The sequence below is a fragment of the Suncus etruscus genome, chromosome 1 (genome assembly GCF_024139225.1).
Source record: "Suncus etruscus isolate mSunEtr1 chromosome 1, mSunEtr1.pri.cur, whole genome shotgun sequence".
NCBI classification, from domain to species: Eukaryota; Metazoa; Chordata; class Mammalia; order Eulipotyphla; family Soricidae; genus Suncus; species Suncus etruscus.
This window is the reverse complement of record NC_064848.1, coordinates 27,519,135-27,537,122: the sequence shown is the minus strand read 5'-3', so window position 1 is coordinate 27,537,122 and position 17,988 is coordinate 27,519,135. Positions and strand designations below refer to the sequence as shown.

The 17,988-nt window shown below is 32.4% G+C and overlaps 1 protein-coding gene across 1 annotated transcript in view; it reads left to right on the top strand.

Moving 5' to 3' along the window:
• Positions 1 to 17,988, top strand: part of ERBB4 (erb-b2 receptor tyrosine kinase 4) — a 1,143,943-nt gene that overhangs the window by 854,701 nt on the left and 271,254 nt on the right. The window contains exons 17-19 of the mRNA XM_049784132.1: positions 1,349 to 1,481; positions 7,511 to 7,633; positions 11,112 to 11,210. Coding sequence (XP_049640089.1) covers positions 1,349 to 1,481; positions 7,511 to 7,633; positions 11,112 to 11,210 — 355 coding nt within the window. The remainder of the gene's footprint in view (positions 1 to 1,348; positions 1,482 to 7,510; positions 7,634 to 11,111; positions 11,211 to 17,988) is intronic.

Genomic DNA, 17,988 nt, shown 5'->3' with positions numbered 1-17,988 from the left:
ATCACTAATTCTGTAACTATCTGGTCCATTGTAAGGACTAGTCCTCTTCGTTGTGGGTGTTGTCCCAACATAATTCTCTGACCAGTGTACAGTCTTCTAATCAAAAATTTGCAGCTAGAAACCTGTCACCTATATATCCTTAGTGGAGTTTGCTGTTCTGTAACCTGCCACTAGGCCTCTCTAGTTTCTACCCCAGCAATCTCAAGAGATTGTTCTCTTACTTTCCTTTGTCCCTGGTGGGTGACATCCTTGCATACTGATATATTTTTGGGCCTAGGAGAGGCAGCAAAGAGATGTCTAGAGCTATCTTATCTATTGCTACTTCTCAGTTACAGCTATTCCATGATCTTTTTTAACTGGATGCCTTTTATGTCAGAATACTACAATGACTAATTAAATGAACCAGTTTACTGAATAAATAACTTTCAATATAGTACTTCTTTTGCAGACCTCTTTATGGGTATATGATACTGAGAAATAATAAATAACTTTCAATATAGTACTTCTTTTGCAGACCTCTTTATGGGTATATGACACTGAATAATAATGCTTTCTCTAGTCATTGAAACTGAAAACCTGCTTGGTACAATCAGCACTTTCCCTTTTTTGTGCTCTTCTTTCTGTCAAAGTTTCTTTTGCCTCTGATTGAAATAGCACCTTTAACAATTTGGTTCTTTTTTGGTACTCTCATCCTTCATAGAAATAAAATTCATGTGTTTCTAAAATATCCATTTTTTCCCTTAAAAAGGATACTTTAAAAAGTTACTAAGTGGAAGTGATTTTTCAGCATTTGTGGAAAATGAGCTAAAATTATGAATCAAGGACGGGGCTGCTACTGGGATCTAGTGGAGAAAGGCTATCAGTAGTGATACATCTACAATGCATAGAGCAGTTCACCATAGCCAAATGTCCACCCCCTGAAAGTCAATAGTGCCACCGTTGAGGAAGTTTGTATTGGAAAAAACGTTACTAAATATTATTGTACAACAGTATTTCATTAATTTTTAGCTAAAAGCAGAATAATTAAAATGTTCCAACATCAACATTCTTGCATATATTTTTTTTCTTCCAAGTTTTATATTTTATCATCAAGTGGCATGTTGTGGCTCTCATTTCCCAATATTAATTGCATTGCATGATTTATTATTTAAATAAACAAAACGACCTATAAATATCACTACATTTATTTTTTAACCAAAAGAAAATGTCTGTGACTGTTCTAATAAAGTTTTATTTGTATTTTGTCTAACTGACTAGATTCATGATAACTAGATATTATTTCAGACAACTGTAGTTCTCATTCCTCGTCTTTTATTTGTTAAAACCTCTTTTTCATTCTGATTGTCAGAACTCCTCTAATAGCAGCTGGAATTATTGGTGGACTCTTTATCCTGGTCATAGTGGGCCTTACATTTGCTGTTTATGTTAGAAGAAAGAGCATCAAAAAGAAAAGAGCCTTGAGAAGATTCCTGGAAACAGAGGTGAAGTGTTTATATTTTCGTGTGTTTAGTGATTTCCACTGACTTTAAAGGTTTATAGAATGCATCTCCTTTTTATTGAAATAAAATTATATTAATTTACCCTGTAAGGGTTTATATATAATAGTATGTTGAACAATTATATGAAAAATTAAAGTCTATGGGAAAAGTCAAGTCAGGGTCACATCATGAAGGCAACAAAAAGATAACAAGTCTCATATAAATTTCATTGGAGACAATAGAGCTGTTCCTATTGATGAAGGAGGTTTAATAACACATGAAATAATATAGTATATAATATGTATATAATAAAACTAGAAAGATGCTAAAATGAGTGTTCTGCTTTAAAGTAATGCTAGATAAGCAATCAACTTATGCTTCTACCAAGTTCAATAAATTTATAGCATTAATATTATACCAGTTGTCAGAGCATAGTGTTAGTTTCTACAATAAAATTTATAAATATATTTAATAGTTTGCATGTCAGTTACTGTGAATGTGTAAGTCACCCACAAATTACATTTAGTTCTTTATATTGCTACATTGAATTGTCTAACATGAAAGCTCATGATTTTCATTGTAGAGGTTATAGGAATAAACAATTATAAAAGACACTGTGTATTATTAAGTCCTCAAATTTTACTCTACATCTTTCTGCTCTCAAGGCTATTAAGTTGGGGAGTTTATAAATAAATTCACATACTAATATAATGAAATATTTTAGAAGTTGAAACTAGGAAAAATAATTGTTTCATATTTTAAGGAAGATTTAAATAAAAAATACATATAGAAAAAACTTCAAAAATGGTTTTTTGAAAATAGAATTGGCTTGATCATTATTACATGCATCTACAAACTAAAGAAAATTATTCAGTTACATAAATAAGGAAACGGTAATATTTTCAACTTCAACCAGAGAAAAGAAGACTAACATGATCAATTTGAACCATGGTACAGGCAAACAAAAGTTAAAATACAATAATTGTACTTTATTTTCAGTTTAAGTAGAAAGGATGCTGGAGGTAGACAAATCTAGCCAGTTTGCTGCTCTTACTGAGAGCATTTTGAAAAGTGAATAACCTAGTGATAGAAAAATACAAAGTATTTAGAAAAACTATAAATATACTAAATGTAATTCAATAAATAATTGAGAAATTATGTCTCTTCATCATGTTTGGTGGAAGGTTCATTGATATGAAAGAGAATTGCTTTGTTTTGTATAAATAGGGTATTTGCTAAAAATGTCTGCCATTGGCATCTTATCACTAATACATACTAGTTTTATAGATTTTAGTTTATATACAGACATCACTTAGAATTGGAGAAGATAATTGTTGAATTTAAATATTTTCTTAACAATAGGATATCTGATTTTTTTCAACTTAAATATGAGAAAATTGTTTAAGGGAATCATTACAAACTCCATAATTCTAAATCCAGAATTCTGCCTTAGAGGTAAAGATATTGTTGAGGTATATATTGATTAAATGTAATTATAGTTGACATACTTTTCCAAATACCTAGGTTATACACAATGACTTTGAGAATAGACCTAAAATTACACTGTGTATAAACATATATAAGTATACATTAATGTATATACATATTTAAAGATTATTACTGGGGCCAGAAAGATAGCACAGTGATAGGGCTTTGCCTTGCATGCAGCCTTCCCAGGACAGACCTGGGTTCAATTTCAAACATCTCATATGGTCCCCCTGAGCCTGCCAGGAGCAATTTCTGAGTGCAGAGCCAGGAGTATCCCCTGAGCACTGGTGTGTGGGGCCCAAAATATCAAAATATAAAAATAAGTAAATATAATTACTAAGATGTATTGTGAGCTTAATGTTTTTATATGTGCTATGGTTAATAAAGTTAATAATGAAAAATAGTGATACTCCTTGAAAAGTAACAGATGCTTTTGTACAATATAGTATATATTTATTCTGTTTTCAATTTAGTTTATATTATATTTATATTATATTTAGTTTATATTTTTATGCAATGTTAATTGACCAAGGTAGTTATTACTATATCTAATGCTTATATGTGAAATGAAGGGCCAGGAGCAGTTAAATTATTTTGAGTGTATGAATGCACTACTGATATTCAAACTTACCAATTTAAACTCAATTCTCTTTCCACAAAACAAATTTATGCTTCGGCTGAAGTTATGCTATGTAAATGCTTATGGAAAATGAATTTATAAAACATTTATAAAATAAAATTTCAGTATATTAATGTATCAGATAAAATTTTAAGATTTTCAAAATATCACATTATGTATGGTGCATGTTACACATACATATTAGCATATATATGTTATTATATATAGTGTATATATCAAAATTTCCCAAAGATTTCTGTCCAATAGAATTGACCTTAATACCATGAGTAAAAATGTGAAGAAACAACTAGCTACTTCTTGAAAGGAAACAAAATATGACTTAAGGCATATAAAAGTTTTAATCATCTGATTATTAAAAAATAATGAGATACAATCTCATACAAATAAGAACAGAAAAAAGAAAATTATATATTATCTCACACCAATAAGAATGACATATATCAGAAAAGAATGGGAACAATTGTTGTTACCAGGAATGTGGTAAAAATGTATTACATGTTCACTATTTATAGGAATATCTTTTACTCAGCATCTATGAAAAACAGTGTAGAAACTTTACAAAAAATAAGATAGAGCTTCCAAGTGACCCAGTGATTCTCTTCTTAGGCATCTACATCAATAAAATTAAAACCTTAATTCAGAAAGCTACGTACATATATTTTCATTGTAATATTTTTACACACAGCCAACAAACATCTGGAACATGTGGCTGTTCAACAGCAGGTATTCTGATTTAAACACACAATAGAATATTATTCAGTGAAATGAAAATAGTTGAAACTTTCAGTTCTAACTTGTGAGTTAGATGAAATTGGAGGGTGTTAGGTTAAATGAAGTTATTCAGAGAGGGAAAAAAAGGAAATCAGAAACTAGTTGATTTCTCATATATAGTTTGTATTAAGAAACAAAACCTGTATATATAAGAAATAGAATATATAGATAAAATTGAGATATAAAAAAGGAAATTGAGAAAAAAAAGGAAAAAAAAGGTATTTGAAAAAAGAAAGTGATAGGGGAGGCTATCTGTATGTTTAGGAATACATATCTTAAGATATATTATTATAAAGGTATTAAGTTTACGTAGGCAATATAGGCCTCCCAATTAGGTCTTCTGAGATATTCTTGTGGGGAGTGAAAGCCAAGGTACTTTTTCGTATCACAGACTTTGGTCTAGTTTAAGATATGATTTGCAGCATTTCAGAGTCCTGTAGTGTTCTTTTTTTTTTTTTTTGGTTTTTGGGCCACACCCTGTGACGCTCAGGGGTTACTCCTGGCTATGCGCTCAGAAATTGCTCCTGGCTTCTTGGGGGACCATATGGGACGCCGGGGGATCGAACCGTGGTCCGTCCTAGGCTAGCGCAGGCAAGGCAGGAACCTTACCTCTAGCGCCACAGCCCGGCCCCCTGTAGTGTTCTTGAGCTGCACAAATACCAAGATTGCTTGCTAGAGTGGCCTTATTTTCTCATCCACAACTGAGAGGGAAGGTTCCTGACACCACCAAAAAACAAACAAACAAACAAACAAACAAAAAACCCCTGGGATATGGCAATGAGAAGATATGGAGCCAGTGGTTGTTCCCATGACAATATGCTTCGAGAGTGGAGAAACCCTGAATCTCTTAGGCCATGGGAATTTCCTTCCTTCCCCAATACTTAACTAAAAAAAACAAAGGTGGGGTAACACCAAACCCTGCCACTGCAGCACTTTTTCTGGTTTTGTTTTGTTTTATTTATTTATTGTTTGTTTGTTTGTTTTTATATTATTTTCCTTCTCTTTTTTTCTTCCACTTTTTTCTTCCTTTTTCACTTTTGTGGATATTATTCGGTGATTTTTTTTTAAATTTTTTAGTAGTTGATACCAAATTTTTTCTTCTCTTTTCCTTAACCTTTTTATCTCCAACAGAGTAGCATAACTTGAATCATTCAGCCTCATAAATTGGGGGGGGGGGAGGATGACACCAGGACCATTCATATGAACATATAGTGTAAATAAAAAATGACCAGACTGGAATACCAAACAGAATAGATACCGAACCTGTAGCAAGCTGTAAGGTGGAGACCAATTGCACTAGGATTCTGGGGGGTAAAGGAGGGATATGTGGGAGACATGCTGGGAACAGGAGTGGAGTGGAGGACAACATTGATGTTGGGAATGCCCTTCATTCATTGTCACTATGTACTGTAAATAATTCTGTGTAATGAACTTCAGTCACAATAAAAAAAAAAGAAACAAAACCTGGAACATATAATCTCAATGGACACAAACTCAGATATTGCCACTAAAGTGATGAAGTGAGGCTTCAAAGGAAAAGAGAATGAGAGTAGAAAGTATGTTGGGACACAAATAGAGGTATTTTGACACTGGAGTTGGTGGTGATGTAGCAACATTGCAAATATAAATTAATAATATAGAAACTGAGACAAAAATGATACTGAAATAAAAACTGACATTGCAAGAAAAAAGTAAAATTTCTTTACTAGAATAGGAATTCCCTGTGGAAAATTCTTACTCAGAATTCATAATATTTTTTAATTCTAAATTTTTATTTAAAATACTTTTTTACTTTGACAATATAAATTTTAAAATGAGTTAGAGGTATTTTATGTACAAAATTATTAGATAATACTCCATTTATTGGGAATTTCTGCATTTTAAAAATTACTGCTATCATTACATTTACCCATACTTATACTCTGACTAATAAGTAAACTGAATGAAACATGATCGTAAAAAGCAAATTGGAAGTCCACAGAGCACTTAGCCTTTGAAACGGGTATTTTATAGTTTCTCGGTGGTTTCCAAGATTATTTGAATATTTATTAATTAATTTTCCCCTTATGCTGTAAAATAGTAAGCTATTTGTCTTTTACTTGCCTTATCTAATTAAAAGAAAGCCTCCTATAAGTATTATTTGCCTCTTTCCTTCATAAATGAAAATCTAAAGCTTAAACCATAGCATCAAAACTTTTTGATATGTAAAAACCCACTTATGTCTAAAGGAAATTTTTTTGATTGACAGAAATTTGGACACTTTGACATATCTCTACTCAGTTATCATTCTTTCCAGTTGAATTAAATTTAAAATATAATGTAAAATTATTACTCTTTTGGACTATTTAATCACACCAATTGAATTAGTGGTGGGTATTTGCCACTCTAACTTACATTTCAGAACTATCCTGCTTTGCATTAATCTTGTTTTTCTCTTTCTGTTACTGTACCCAAGCTTTCATGATAATGCCCTTTATCCAACTCTAACGTGGTTCTCTTTAAACAAGCAAAGATGATCAGTCATATTTGTAGTCTATTTTTTGCATTCTTGTGTTATCATTTAAATCAAGATTCCAGTCACTGAAAATTAGAATTTAAAGTTATTGTTTAATGTGTCGCTGAAAATGTATTCCCAGGACCTCACCTTATATAACAATACCTGGAAATTTGAAAAAAAAAATTTCTCTCAAATCCCAAGCCAATTGATTCAGAATCTACATTTTTATAAGAACCTCAAGTAATTCAGCCACACACTAAATTTTTAGATATACTCTTCTGGAGGCATTGGTAATTATTACAAACATTTTTTGATCTTCTAATAGGCTAATCTTGGCTCCTCAGCTAGATTTGAAGTGCTAAGGAGGCCACATTTTATTTATTTTCAATTCATCAAATTTCCTAGATTAGTGTGTCTCCTGGTTGGTACATATGTGTTGTATTCATCTAAGGAAATGGAAAAAAATGATAGAATATGGAAAAATGGTAAGTGCTCTCTATTATAAAAATAGTGTCGAGAAAAAGTGTTTTGTCTGTTTTTAATAAGTGGAAGAAAACAAAAGCAATGCTAATTGTTGAATTCAAATCTCTTTAACTGACTTTTTGTTTGTTTGTTCTTTGTTTTGTTTCTTTATAGTTGGTAGAACCCTTAACCCCCAGTGGCACTGCACCCAATCAAGCTCAACTTCGAATTTTGAAAGAAACTGAGCTCAAAAGAGTAAAAGTACTTGGCTCAGGTGCTTTTGGAACTGTCTATAAGGTAAATAAAACAATTCATGTGCCATCAGTGATATTACCTTTTGATTCAGACTTGCTTCAGTTATAAACTAGAGTTATCACTTTAATTCCTATCTTCTAAAATTCTGAATTGAGATCTATTCATGATAGTGTAACTTTTTAAAATTATTTTAAAGTAAAATTCTCTATCAATTATTATAAATAAATACTTGGGCTATAAATATAATATAATATAATATAATATAATATAATACAATACAATATAATATAATATGATATAATATATGATTAAGATAATATAATATGATTAATATAATATAATATACATGCATGTATAGAAGAATATTTGGAAAAAGTTTCTGAAAGTACAAAGGCTTAAGTCATTTTTCTCAAATTAATCTTTTATATTTAGAAAGAAAGAAATTTATAATATTGAGAAGTTGCTTCAGAAAATGTCTTTACTTATTACTGATTCTTTATTGTTTCAATTTCCCACTTGACTAGTATAGTCATGAAAAGGTTACATGCCATCACTTTAACAAATATCTGTCTGTCCAAAATACCCAACCCCAAATAATTATCTGTTCATGCTACATAGTGGTCCATTAAAAGCCCTGGATAGTTTAGGTTATCATTTTTTATTTTTTATCCTTATATCCAACAGTTTCTATCATGACTTATCAATATTCAGTTTCTTCATTCCCATATGGGTTAATATGATAGGACTAATTCATAAACAGTTTTTTGAATATTTGGTAATGTATGTTACTTAACAGATAATTTTATTTTGACTGGCATCAATATTATACACAAGTTTTGTAAAAGTGACCTACTTGTGAGATTCTTTTTTTTTTTTGTGTGTGTGTGTGTTTTTTTGGGTCACACCGGCAGTGCTCAGGGGTTATTCCTGGCTCCAGGCTCAGAAATTGCTCCTGGCAGGCACGGGGGACCATATGGGGCTCCGGGATTCGAACCGATGACCTCCTGCATGAAAGGCAAATGCCTTACCTCCATGCTATCTCTCCGGCCCCTACTTGTGAGATTCTTAACTGATTGGAGACAATCAAATTATAGATTTTCAAAAACAGTTTTTAATGATGACATATTCATGTTTACTTGTTGAGTTTAGTTAAAAAAGCAATTCAGAGGGCAGATTGAAGGTTAATTTTAATAAAATTTAATTTTAATGGTTAATGGCAGGAATTCTGATCAGCCTTTTATTTCTTTTTTAGAGGGTGAAGGAAGAACACAGTGGTGCTCATGGGATTGCAATTCCTGTCTTAGTAGTCAGGGGATGTAGGAATGTGTTTTCAGGGATCAAACCTAGGCACTCTGCATCATAGAAAGCATAAAATACATCCTAATTATAATACTTTAGTCCTAATTATACATATTCTAAAATTATCTGCATGATATATTTTTATACACATATTTGTTAAAATATATTACCTGAATAATTTGCTTTTAAGATTATTTTTCTAATCAAAAGTTTGTGTACCCAAATTTTAATAATTGAAATATGCCTTAGTTTTGCTTCTCAATTCTTCAAAAATTAATATAAATACCTTTAAAATAAAAACATTATTAGGTCAAAATGTAGAAGTTTCTTCATGTTTCAATATTTAGTTATTAGTTAATTAAATTCTAAAATATTTTCTGAATACATAAGATGAAAAGGAAACATTTGAGGCTCATTTGAGATATTTTAAATCTTCAAAATGTTTGTAAGTACAGAGAAACATCATGTATTTTTTCTGTTATCTTAATTTTTATTTGCTAGGAAAAATATAAATTATTTTAAAACTACTTAATCTTGTATTGTTCCTATATTGTTTTTTATATATTATGTTATGATCTTGTACAATTAAATTTTTTTATATTATGGATCCTATATAACTCAGACTAAATATTACCTAATGCATTTGCAGGTACTAGACATTTAAAAAGAGAGACATAATAATTTATTTTATTAGAATAATTATTTGCCTGTTCTCTATAATATTTTTAAATCTGTCAAAATACTTGTACTGAGAATCCATTATTATTAATGAATTTTATGCAAAAAAGCTGTTTTTAAGCAAAAAATTTGATCCAATATCATGACCATCTACATAATTGCTTTTTTCTAGTTGAGTTCAAACTGTAATGACTTATATTCATTTTTAAATAAGAAATTAATTTACCCTAAATTTGATTCTTCTTTTGAAAAATTTCTCTAAATAAATAAATATATATTTTTTTCTTTTGTTTTTTTGGGCTACACCCATTTGATGCTCAGGGGTTACTCTTGGCTAAAAGCTCAGAAATGGTCCCTGGCTTGGGGGGAACATATGGGATGCCGAGGGATCGAACCGCGGTCCTTCCTTGGCTAGCACTTGCAAGGCAGACACCTTACCTCTAGTGCCACCTCGCTGGCCCCATCTAAAAATATTTTAATATTGATGTTCTGTCATTATTACCCCTTTTTTGTTACTTTATTAAATGATGGTTAAATTTAAAGATTTAAGTACCTTTAAGTTCATATTAAATTTTAATTGGTTTTTGTATTATATTTTAATATTTCTTGTTTTTAGTTTTCCTTTCAAAAAGTTTTGATTGACACTGATATTTTAGTACAGAAGTGCAAGCGAAAAATTTAATTTTGTTCTCTTTTATTTGAAGAATACATTATTTTTTTCTTTAATGTTAATATTTGAACTCCCCCAATTTTATATTTGTTTTAATATCATTTTTATGACTTTCTATTGCCTTTATGTCTACATGAGACAATAACATTTCAAAAATTATTCTTCTATAAACTATTAACCTGGTACAACTTTATAAAATATTATCAAGTTATTAAATTTTCTGCCAAGAAATGCTGTCATTTAACATAATTATATACTTTATTCAAACACTATCAACTCTATACTTTTCTAGTGCATAAATCATATTAAAACATTAGAATATTTTTATTGTAAGAGAAAATCAACAATGATCTGTTTTTATATCAACTAGCATAAACATATTATTTCAAATACAATAACACTATATACTTACACACTAATAATATAGACATATTAATATCTAATCAATATTACATAGAGCTTGAATTGAAAACTAATTCTCAAGCAGCTTTAAACATTAATTCTTAAATCCATATGGACTTCAGGAACATGAGATTATTATTGTTTATTACTATTTTTAGAATAATTTAATAATATTAAAAATTGGAAAACTGTCTAACAGTATAACAAAGTATTAAAATGACAGATTAGACAATTGCATTACAAAGATTGGAATATTTTTTGAAATCTCTAAAACTTAAGCACTTTTTATTAAAATTTGAAATGAGAATTTATATATGACTCAACCTTAGATAATAAAAACAGACAAAAATTACTCAATAACATCTAGCATATTATATGGAATTGATGTTTATTAAAATAAATAATAGAGGTATTTCATGTCTTATATAAGTTGTGTGCCCTATCATACATTTTATATGAATTATTTCATAGGGTATTTGGGTACCTGAAGGAGAAACAGTGAAGATTCCTGTAGCTATTAAGATCCTTAATGAAACAACTGGTCCCAAGGCCAATGTGGAATTCATGGATGTAAGTAGAAACATTCATTTTTTTACTATCATCACTAATAGGTTGCTTTAAGTATACTTAAAAGAGAAAAGAACTGGAAGTTCCAGCTCACCTCAAGAAGCTCACCACAAAGAGTGATGAGTTTAGTTAGAGAAATAACTACATTTTGAACTGTCCTAATAATGAGAATGTATAAGGGAAATGGAGAGCCTGTTTAGAGTACAGGCAAGGGTCGGGTGGGGAGGAGGGAGATTTGGGACATTGGTGATGGGAATGTTGCATTGGTGATGGGTGGTGTTCTTTACATGACTGAAACCCAAACACAATCATGTATGTAATCAAGATGTTTAAATAAAAAAAAAAGAAAGAAAGAAAAGTTCATGCTGAGAGTACAAAAGGGAACATAGGATATCAGGAATTTAAAAAAAAAAGTATACTTAAAAGAAAATTCAACTCTGTTCTTTGAAATTGGTGCAATCTTATACAGAGATTTGGGTAGAGATTTGAAATCACACTTGGAAAACCAGACAAAAAATATAGATTTAGAATGTCACTTGGGCTCAAAGGTAGCTGTTCAGGACTGTTATCAAAGTAGCCATAGATAATTCAAAAGAAAATAAAGCAAATAACACAATGATATGACTTTATGCCTATTAACTTTTATTTGCCATAAAGTCAAACAGAGCAGAATGCAATCTGTAATGCTAGATTTGACCTGCAGGCTAAATAAACTCTGCCCCTAAAAACTGTGTTTAGCTACTATGCAAAAGTTCATTTGGAAGTAGTGATGGCGATTTGAAAATAATTAATAGGCTGTTTTATTTTATTATCTTCAGAACATATATAGTTGAGGTAACCAAGATTAGTTTCCTAAGAAGTTAGCTTTTATAAAATTTAAATTTGAAACTTAATCCAGATTATTGTCCATTTATATGTACTTCTTAAATTTCTAACTAAAAAGTCAAGGCCTGATAATTAAAGTATGCTAACTATAAAATATAAGAGTTATGAAGATCTAAATTACTTCATTTGGTCAATTAGAACTTTAAAATATATTCTAACAAAATTGTAGATTAAACTGTTCATCAAATTTTAGAAGGCATGACATAAAACACTAAATACAGAGTGATATTTTGGGGCCGGCGAGGTGGCACTAGAGGTAAGGTGTCTGCCTTGCAAGCGCTAGCCAAGGAAGGATCGTGGTTCGATCCCCCTGCGTCCCATATGGTCCCCCCAAGCCAGGGGGAATTTCTGAGCGCTTAGCCAGGAGTAACCCCTGAGCATCAAACGGGTGTGGCCTGAAAAACCAACAACAACAACAAAAACAAAGAATACAGAGTGATATTTTAAATTTAATACTAGATATCTTTTTCAGATCTTTTTCTTTAATGACTATAATACTTTGTGCTTGAAGACTTTAGTGATTAAAATATGTTGATTTATTTTTCACAGGATACAAAGTTTGTTTTTAAATTTGTTTGTTGTGTATTTCTATCTATTTTTACTTATATACATATTTATAACTTTATGGAATATTTGCTTATGATTTGGGATAAATGTTTTGGATGCTAGCCAATCAATTATATGAGACTAAATTTAAAATTATATTGTCTATGTAATAATATACTGTAAACATATAGCCCTAATAATGGGCTGATTATTGCCTAACTGTTGATATATGAAAACCAGTATTTTTCTTCAATGGGATCCATGCCTTACAAGTTGCAAAATATTTAAAATATCATGGTTGTTACTCTTCTACCAATAACTATGTAAGAGTCTAATAATTAAAGGCCTTTTTTTTTTTTTGCTATGTCCTGGCTCATATATTAAAAATGTAAATATGAAGTCTTTTCTCAGTTTTGTCATAAAAGAGGTGATCTTAATTATAATTTGTCTAGGCAGTATTCAAGAAAGTAAAGTTAGAAAGATAAATGACAATGACTAAAAACAGTTTAGGTTCATATGTAAAATCGAGGGGGTTAGAGTTCTCAAACAGCCTACACTGTAGCCAAAGTTGCATTTGTAAGGATGCCAGTAATCTCTCCTAAAAGCCAGGACAACCATTTTTGTCATATTTCCATGGAAACAGACTGGGAAAAAGAGGTTAAGAGGCTACAAAATAATCACCTAAGAAAGAAGCTCTAAAAACCTCATCATGATTTTGAATGATTACTTGAAAGCTCCTAACCCCATCCATATTTTGTCCCTGATCTGAAGTCTATTCCCATGGAAACAGGAGTGGCATGGCAGCTTGAAGTCTTACATTTGCACGGAATTTAAAATGAGGCTCTGATTATGTAATACAAGGAGTCATTTTCCTGGAATGTATGAGGATTTGGTGACTAGTAGGCTACAAGGACTAATTCATTCTTTTTAAAGATTTTTTAAGTAAAATTTTTGAGGATATATATTTTTATTTTTGGATTAATTCTAGAAGTACTATCCTAAAGGCTTTAATAAATATGAGAGAGAACATGTTCTAATACATTTGTAATTTCTTTTTTTTTCTGGTAACTTTTTTTAAATTATAATTTTTATTTTAATCATAGTGGCTTACATATAATTGACAATAATATTTTAGGTACTTATTAACATAAAATCAGGGGAATTCCCATCACCGAATTGTCCTCCCTCCATTTCCTTTCCTGTCCTACCTCCCATAACCTCCTCCCTCACCCCTCACCCCCGGGGCTGCCAGAATAAGTGGTCCGCTCTGTGCCTAGCTTACTACATTTAGTGGTCCTAGCCCTGTTTGGTCTTGGTACCTGCCTTATTTTCCGCTCTAATTGGGAGGCGGGACTAAATAGTTCAAGTTATGTGGTTTTGTTTGAAGAAGAGAAAAGTAATAGACTGGGGAAAAAATCAAATAGGCTAAAAATGGGCGGAGTCCTTCTGGAGACTCTCATCCTAGGTTTGAGAGACGAAGGGGAAAAAGAAGGTGAAGCACCACAACAGTACAAAAAGAGGTGTCAAATAAAATATCCAGTGAGCACTCCAACAATAAAGATTAGCATCACACAAAAACCATGGTCTTGAGATAAAAAACGTGGCAGAGCACATAAAGGAAGAAAAGAAAAGAAAAAAAATAAATAACTATAAATGGAGACAACTTCAATATCCACACCAAAACAAAGAAATCGACAGACTAGATAAATAAGAAAAATTGTTATCTTTTTTCTTTTTATATATATGTGTGTGTGAGCACATATATTTTTATTTCTATTTTTATCTTTTGTGGGGTGTGACCTATTTCTGTTTTCTTCTCTTTCCACCCTCAAATGCACCGGCAATATAATGTAGCACCATTTCTCCCTGCAAAGGCACACTAAAAAAGGGGGAAATCTTACATATAAAAACAAGCTCTTATCTACTAGAGATAAGAACTCATACTTGTTTAAATACAGGGGCATCTTCCACCTTGAAAATATGTCATGTGGTTCCAACTTAGACCGTCCAGCCTTTAACCCTGGATCCCAGACATAGAAATGACACAGTTTTTCACAACAGCCACAGGAAACAAATCCCATCCGGGACATCCTAATACTGCCCAGACACAAATATGATATCCTGACAATGAGGAAACTGGAAACAACTTGACCTAAGAGCAGGTTATCCTACCTCACCAGCTAATGATAAGACAAAATCAGAAGACTTGTCACCCTTTGGTCTGTCCAAAAGCCAAGATCGCGATTTACAGTTGACTGATAGAACCATGACCGGACTGTAATTTTCCTGGGACCAATAAAAAAAGCCCTAGTCTAGGGTTTGAGCTATGACCTGCATAACAAACATGATCTCTAGTTCCAGAGGTCTGTCTGAGACAATTGCAACAGAATCGGTCTTCTGGAAACATAATGAAAGATGCTATCCCAGGCCCCATACTAGGATCAGCGCAAAGACCAAGACCACCAACCACAGAAGACAGATTAAATTAACACTGAGGGGACAGAACTTCTAGAACCACAAAGAAAGACTTCATCATAAGTTCCACTCCCTGACCTGTGCAGATACCGAGATCTCTAGATACAGAGTCTGATTTTATCACCCAGGATGGAGCAGAAGCCTTCCATACACCACAAAAGCACCAAGGGGAGAGTAAATGAACCTAAAAGGAGTCTATCGTTAATCCCATGACAATATACTTCAAGGGTGGAGAAACTCTTTATCTCTTAGGCCAGTGGTCGGCAACCTGTGGCTCGGAAGCCACATGTGGCTCTTTACACTTTTAATTTGGCTCTTCTGTGTGCTGAGCAGCCGCTCCAGGAGTCAAGACTCTGCTCTAGTCTCTGTCAGTGCGCGCCCTGTGTGTAGCCCCGGCAGCCAGCTACAAGAGTGTAAGATGATACCCAGTTTCAACCCTAAACAAAGGTGTTCCCCCAAAGTCATCCTTTCTTAAACCTCTTCCTTTGATATGTAAAAGTCGACTGAATATGTACTTCTCTCTCTCTCTCTCTCTCTCTCTCTCTCTCTCTCTCTCTCTCTCTCTCTCTCTCTCTCTCTCTCTCTCTCTCTCTCTCTCTCTCTCTCTCTCTCTCTCTCGACCTGAAGCCTCCTGGTATTGAGAATTCATTTTAATAAAGAAAGAGGTGTTCTAGCTTTTTGGGCTCCAGACAGAGAGTACATAGTAAAAGGCCATGAATTCCATGATCATCCTTTGCTGGCTAGCTTGGTTTATTATTTCTTTCCTGCTACCCTGCTTCTTCAGACCATTTTGGGTGGGGTTTAGAAATACAGTGCCTGGAGAGATCTTAAAACACATATTTTATTTTGCACAATAGTGAGTGTCTTCCATGAAGGGATTCTCAACCCAGAGTTGTCTTTTTCATGGATTCTCATGTTCAGAGTACTCATGATTAAAGTTGTGAGCTACTGCCCTTAAATGCTGTTTTTCATATTGTTTATGACTTTCTGCATACTATAAGTGCCAATCAGAAATTTTTTTGCAAGAGTGGAAACATTTCAATATCTCCTTTTCAGACACAGCTATCCCAGAATCAGATTCTTTTTTGAACACATTCATCTTAAGTCTCACTGTAAAAACTACTTGTGAAACTCCCCAGTAGAGAGATATTAAATTCATAGAGAAAATGAACAATGTCTGCCAAATACACAAGCTTAGCTACCCATTCCTTGTCCAACTGGGGCTGAACAAAGTCAGAGTTCTGCTCTCACAGGAACAGCACTACTTCTTCCCTCTTGCCAACAAGATGAGAGAGCACCCTTCCCCTGAACAGCCACTTCACTTCTTCATGGAGAAGATGCTAGTGGGCATCCATACTCTCACCCAGGGTGGTAAATAGCCTGGATTTGATCACAATTGTGAATTTCACAAATTATCTTTACTGTGTCATCTGTCCACAGAGTTTAGTTCAGCAGGGAGATTTTTTTGAATCCAGTCTATCACACAATGAGTGGATACAATGTACGGGTGTGAACTTCTGTTTCTTGTGATTACACAAAAACACTGAGCCATGCACAGTGTATCATCTCTACATACATCAACACATCAGATTATTATTCTGAGTGAAATGAGCCAGAAGGAGAGGTGTAGACACAGAATAATCATTTATGGAATATAAGAATAATAAATGGCAATATGGTAATAATATCTAGAGAAAATAGGGATGAGGGACAGGAGGACTAGTCCATAATAGGAAGCTTGCCATAAAAAGTGGTGAGTTCAGTTAGAATAGAGAAAGGTACATTATGACATTGATAGTTGGAACATATCACTCTGGACAAGAATGGGATGCTGGAAATGGATAAGGGACATGCATGTTACTCTTTAATTAACAATATTGCAAACCACAGTGTCATAAAGGAAATTTTGCAAACCTCAGTGTCATAAAGAAAAAGAGAGATAGAGAGAAAAAAGCAAAATGCCTGCCCTGACATAGGCAGAGGAGGGTGAAGGGGAAGGAAACAAGGGGCATTGGTGGTGGGGAAAGTGCACTGGTGAAAGGTGGTGTACATTCCATGATTGAAACTCAAGTATGAATAATTTTGTAACAAATATGCTTAAATAAAAATATTTTTCAAATGTTTCAAGCACTCTATCATAATTCCTTTATGATATATCATATGCATTTAACAAAGTGCCATATTTGTTTTTGTATATATTTTAGTTTGGTTTCTTGCAGCATACACTTAAGTGTCAATAGATTTTTTTTCTTTCAGTGAAATCACTACTTTTCTCTGGAACACTGTCCTTGCTTTTAAAGATTGTTAAAAGGTTTTTCTATTTCACCTGTTTCATCTCCACATTGCAGGGTTTCAAATTTTCAACACATTTTGGTTATCAAGGGAAATGTTTTGAAATGTATTGCTTGCTTATTATCAGAAATCAAAGCTTTTTTCCTCAAGAAGGGTGTTCACTCTCCAGAATTAAAAAACAATCAGTGGATTCAAAAACTGCTTTTCATGGTGGATGTTACTTCACATCTAAATCAGCTTAATCATAAACTACAGGGGAAAGGAATCACAATTTTTTTCTATGTTAGAAGAAGTTATTTCATTTGAAAACAAATTATCTGTTTTTGCTCAAGATTTTGACAGAGAAACTTTGATTCACCTTCTAAGCCTGTTGAAACATTGCCAAGAAAATAATTCTGATATTGACATTACCTATTTTAAAACAGCACTTTTAAATATAAGGGAAGCTTTTCTCAAGAGGTTTCAGGATTTCAGAAACAGCAAAGCGACATTGGCCTTTATTAAAAAACCTTTGGATGCCACTGTAACAGAAATAAATTTTTCTCACTTTTATATAGACATTGGCAACTTTGAAATGCAATTT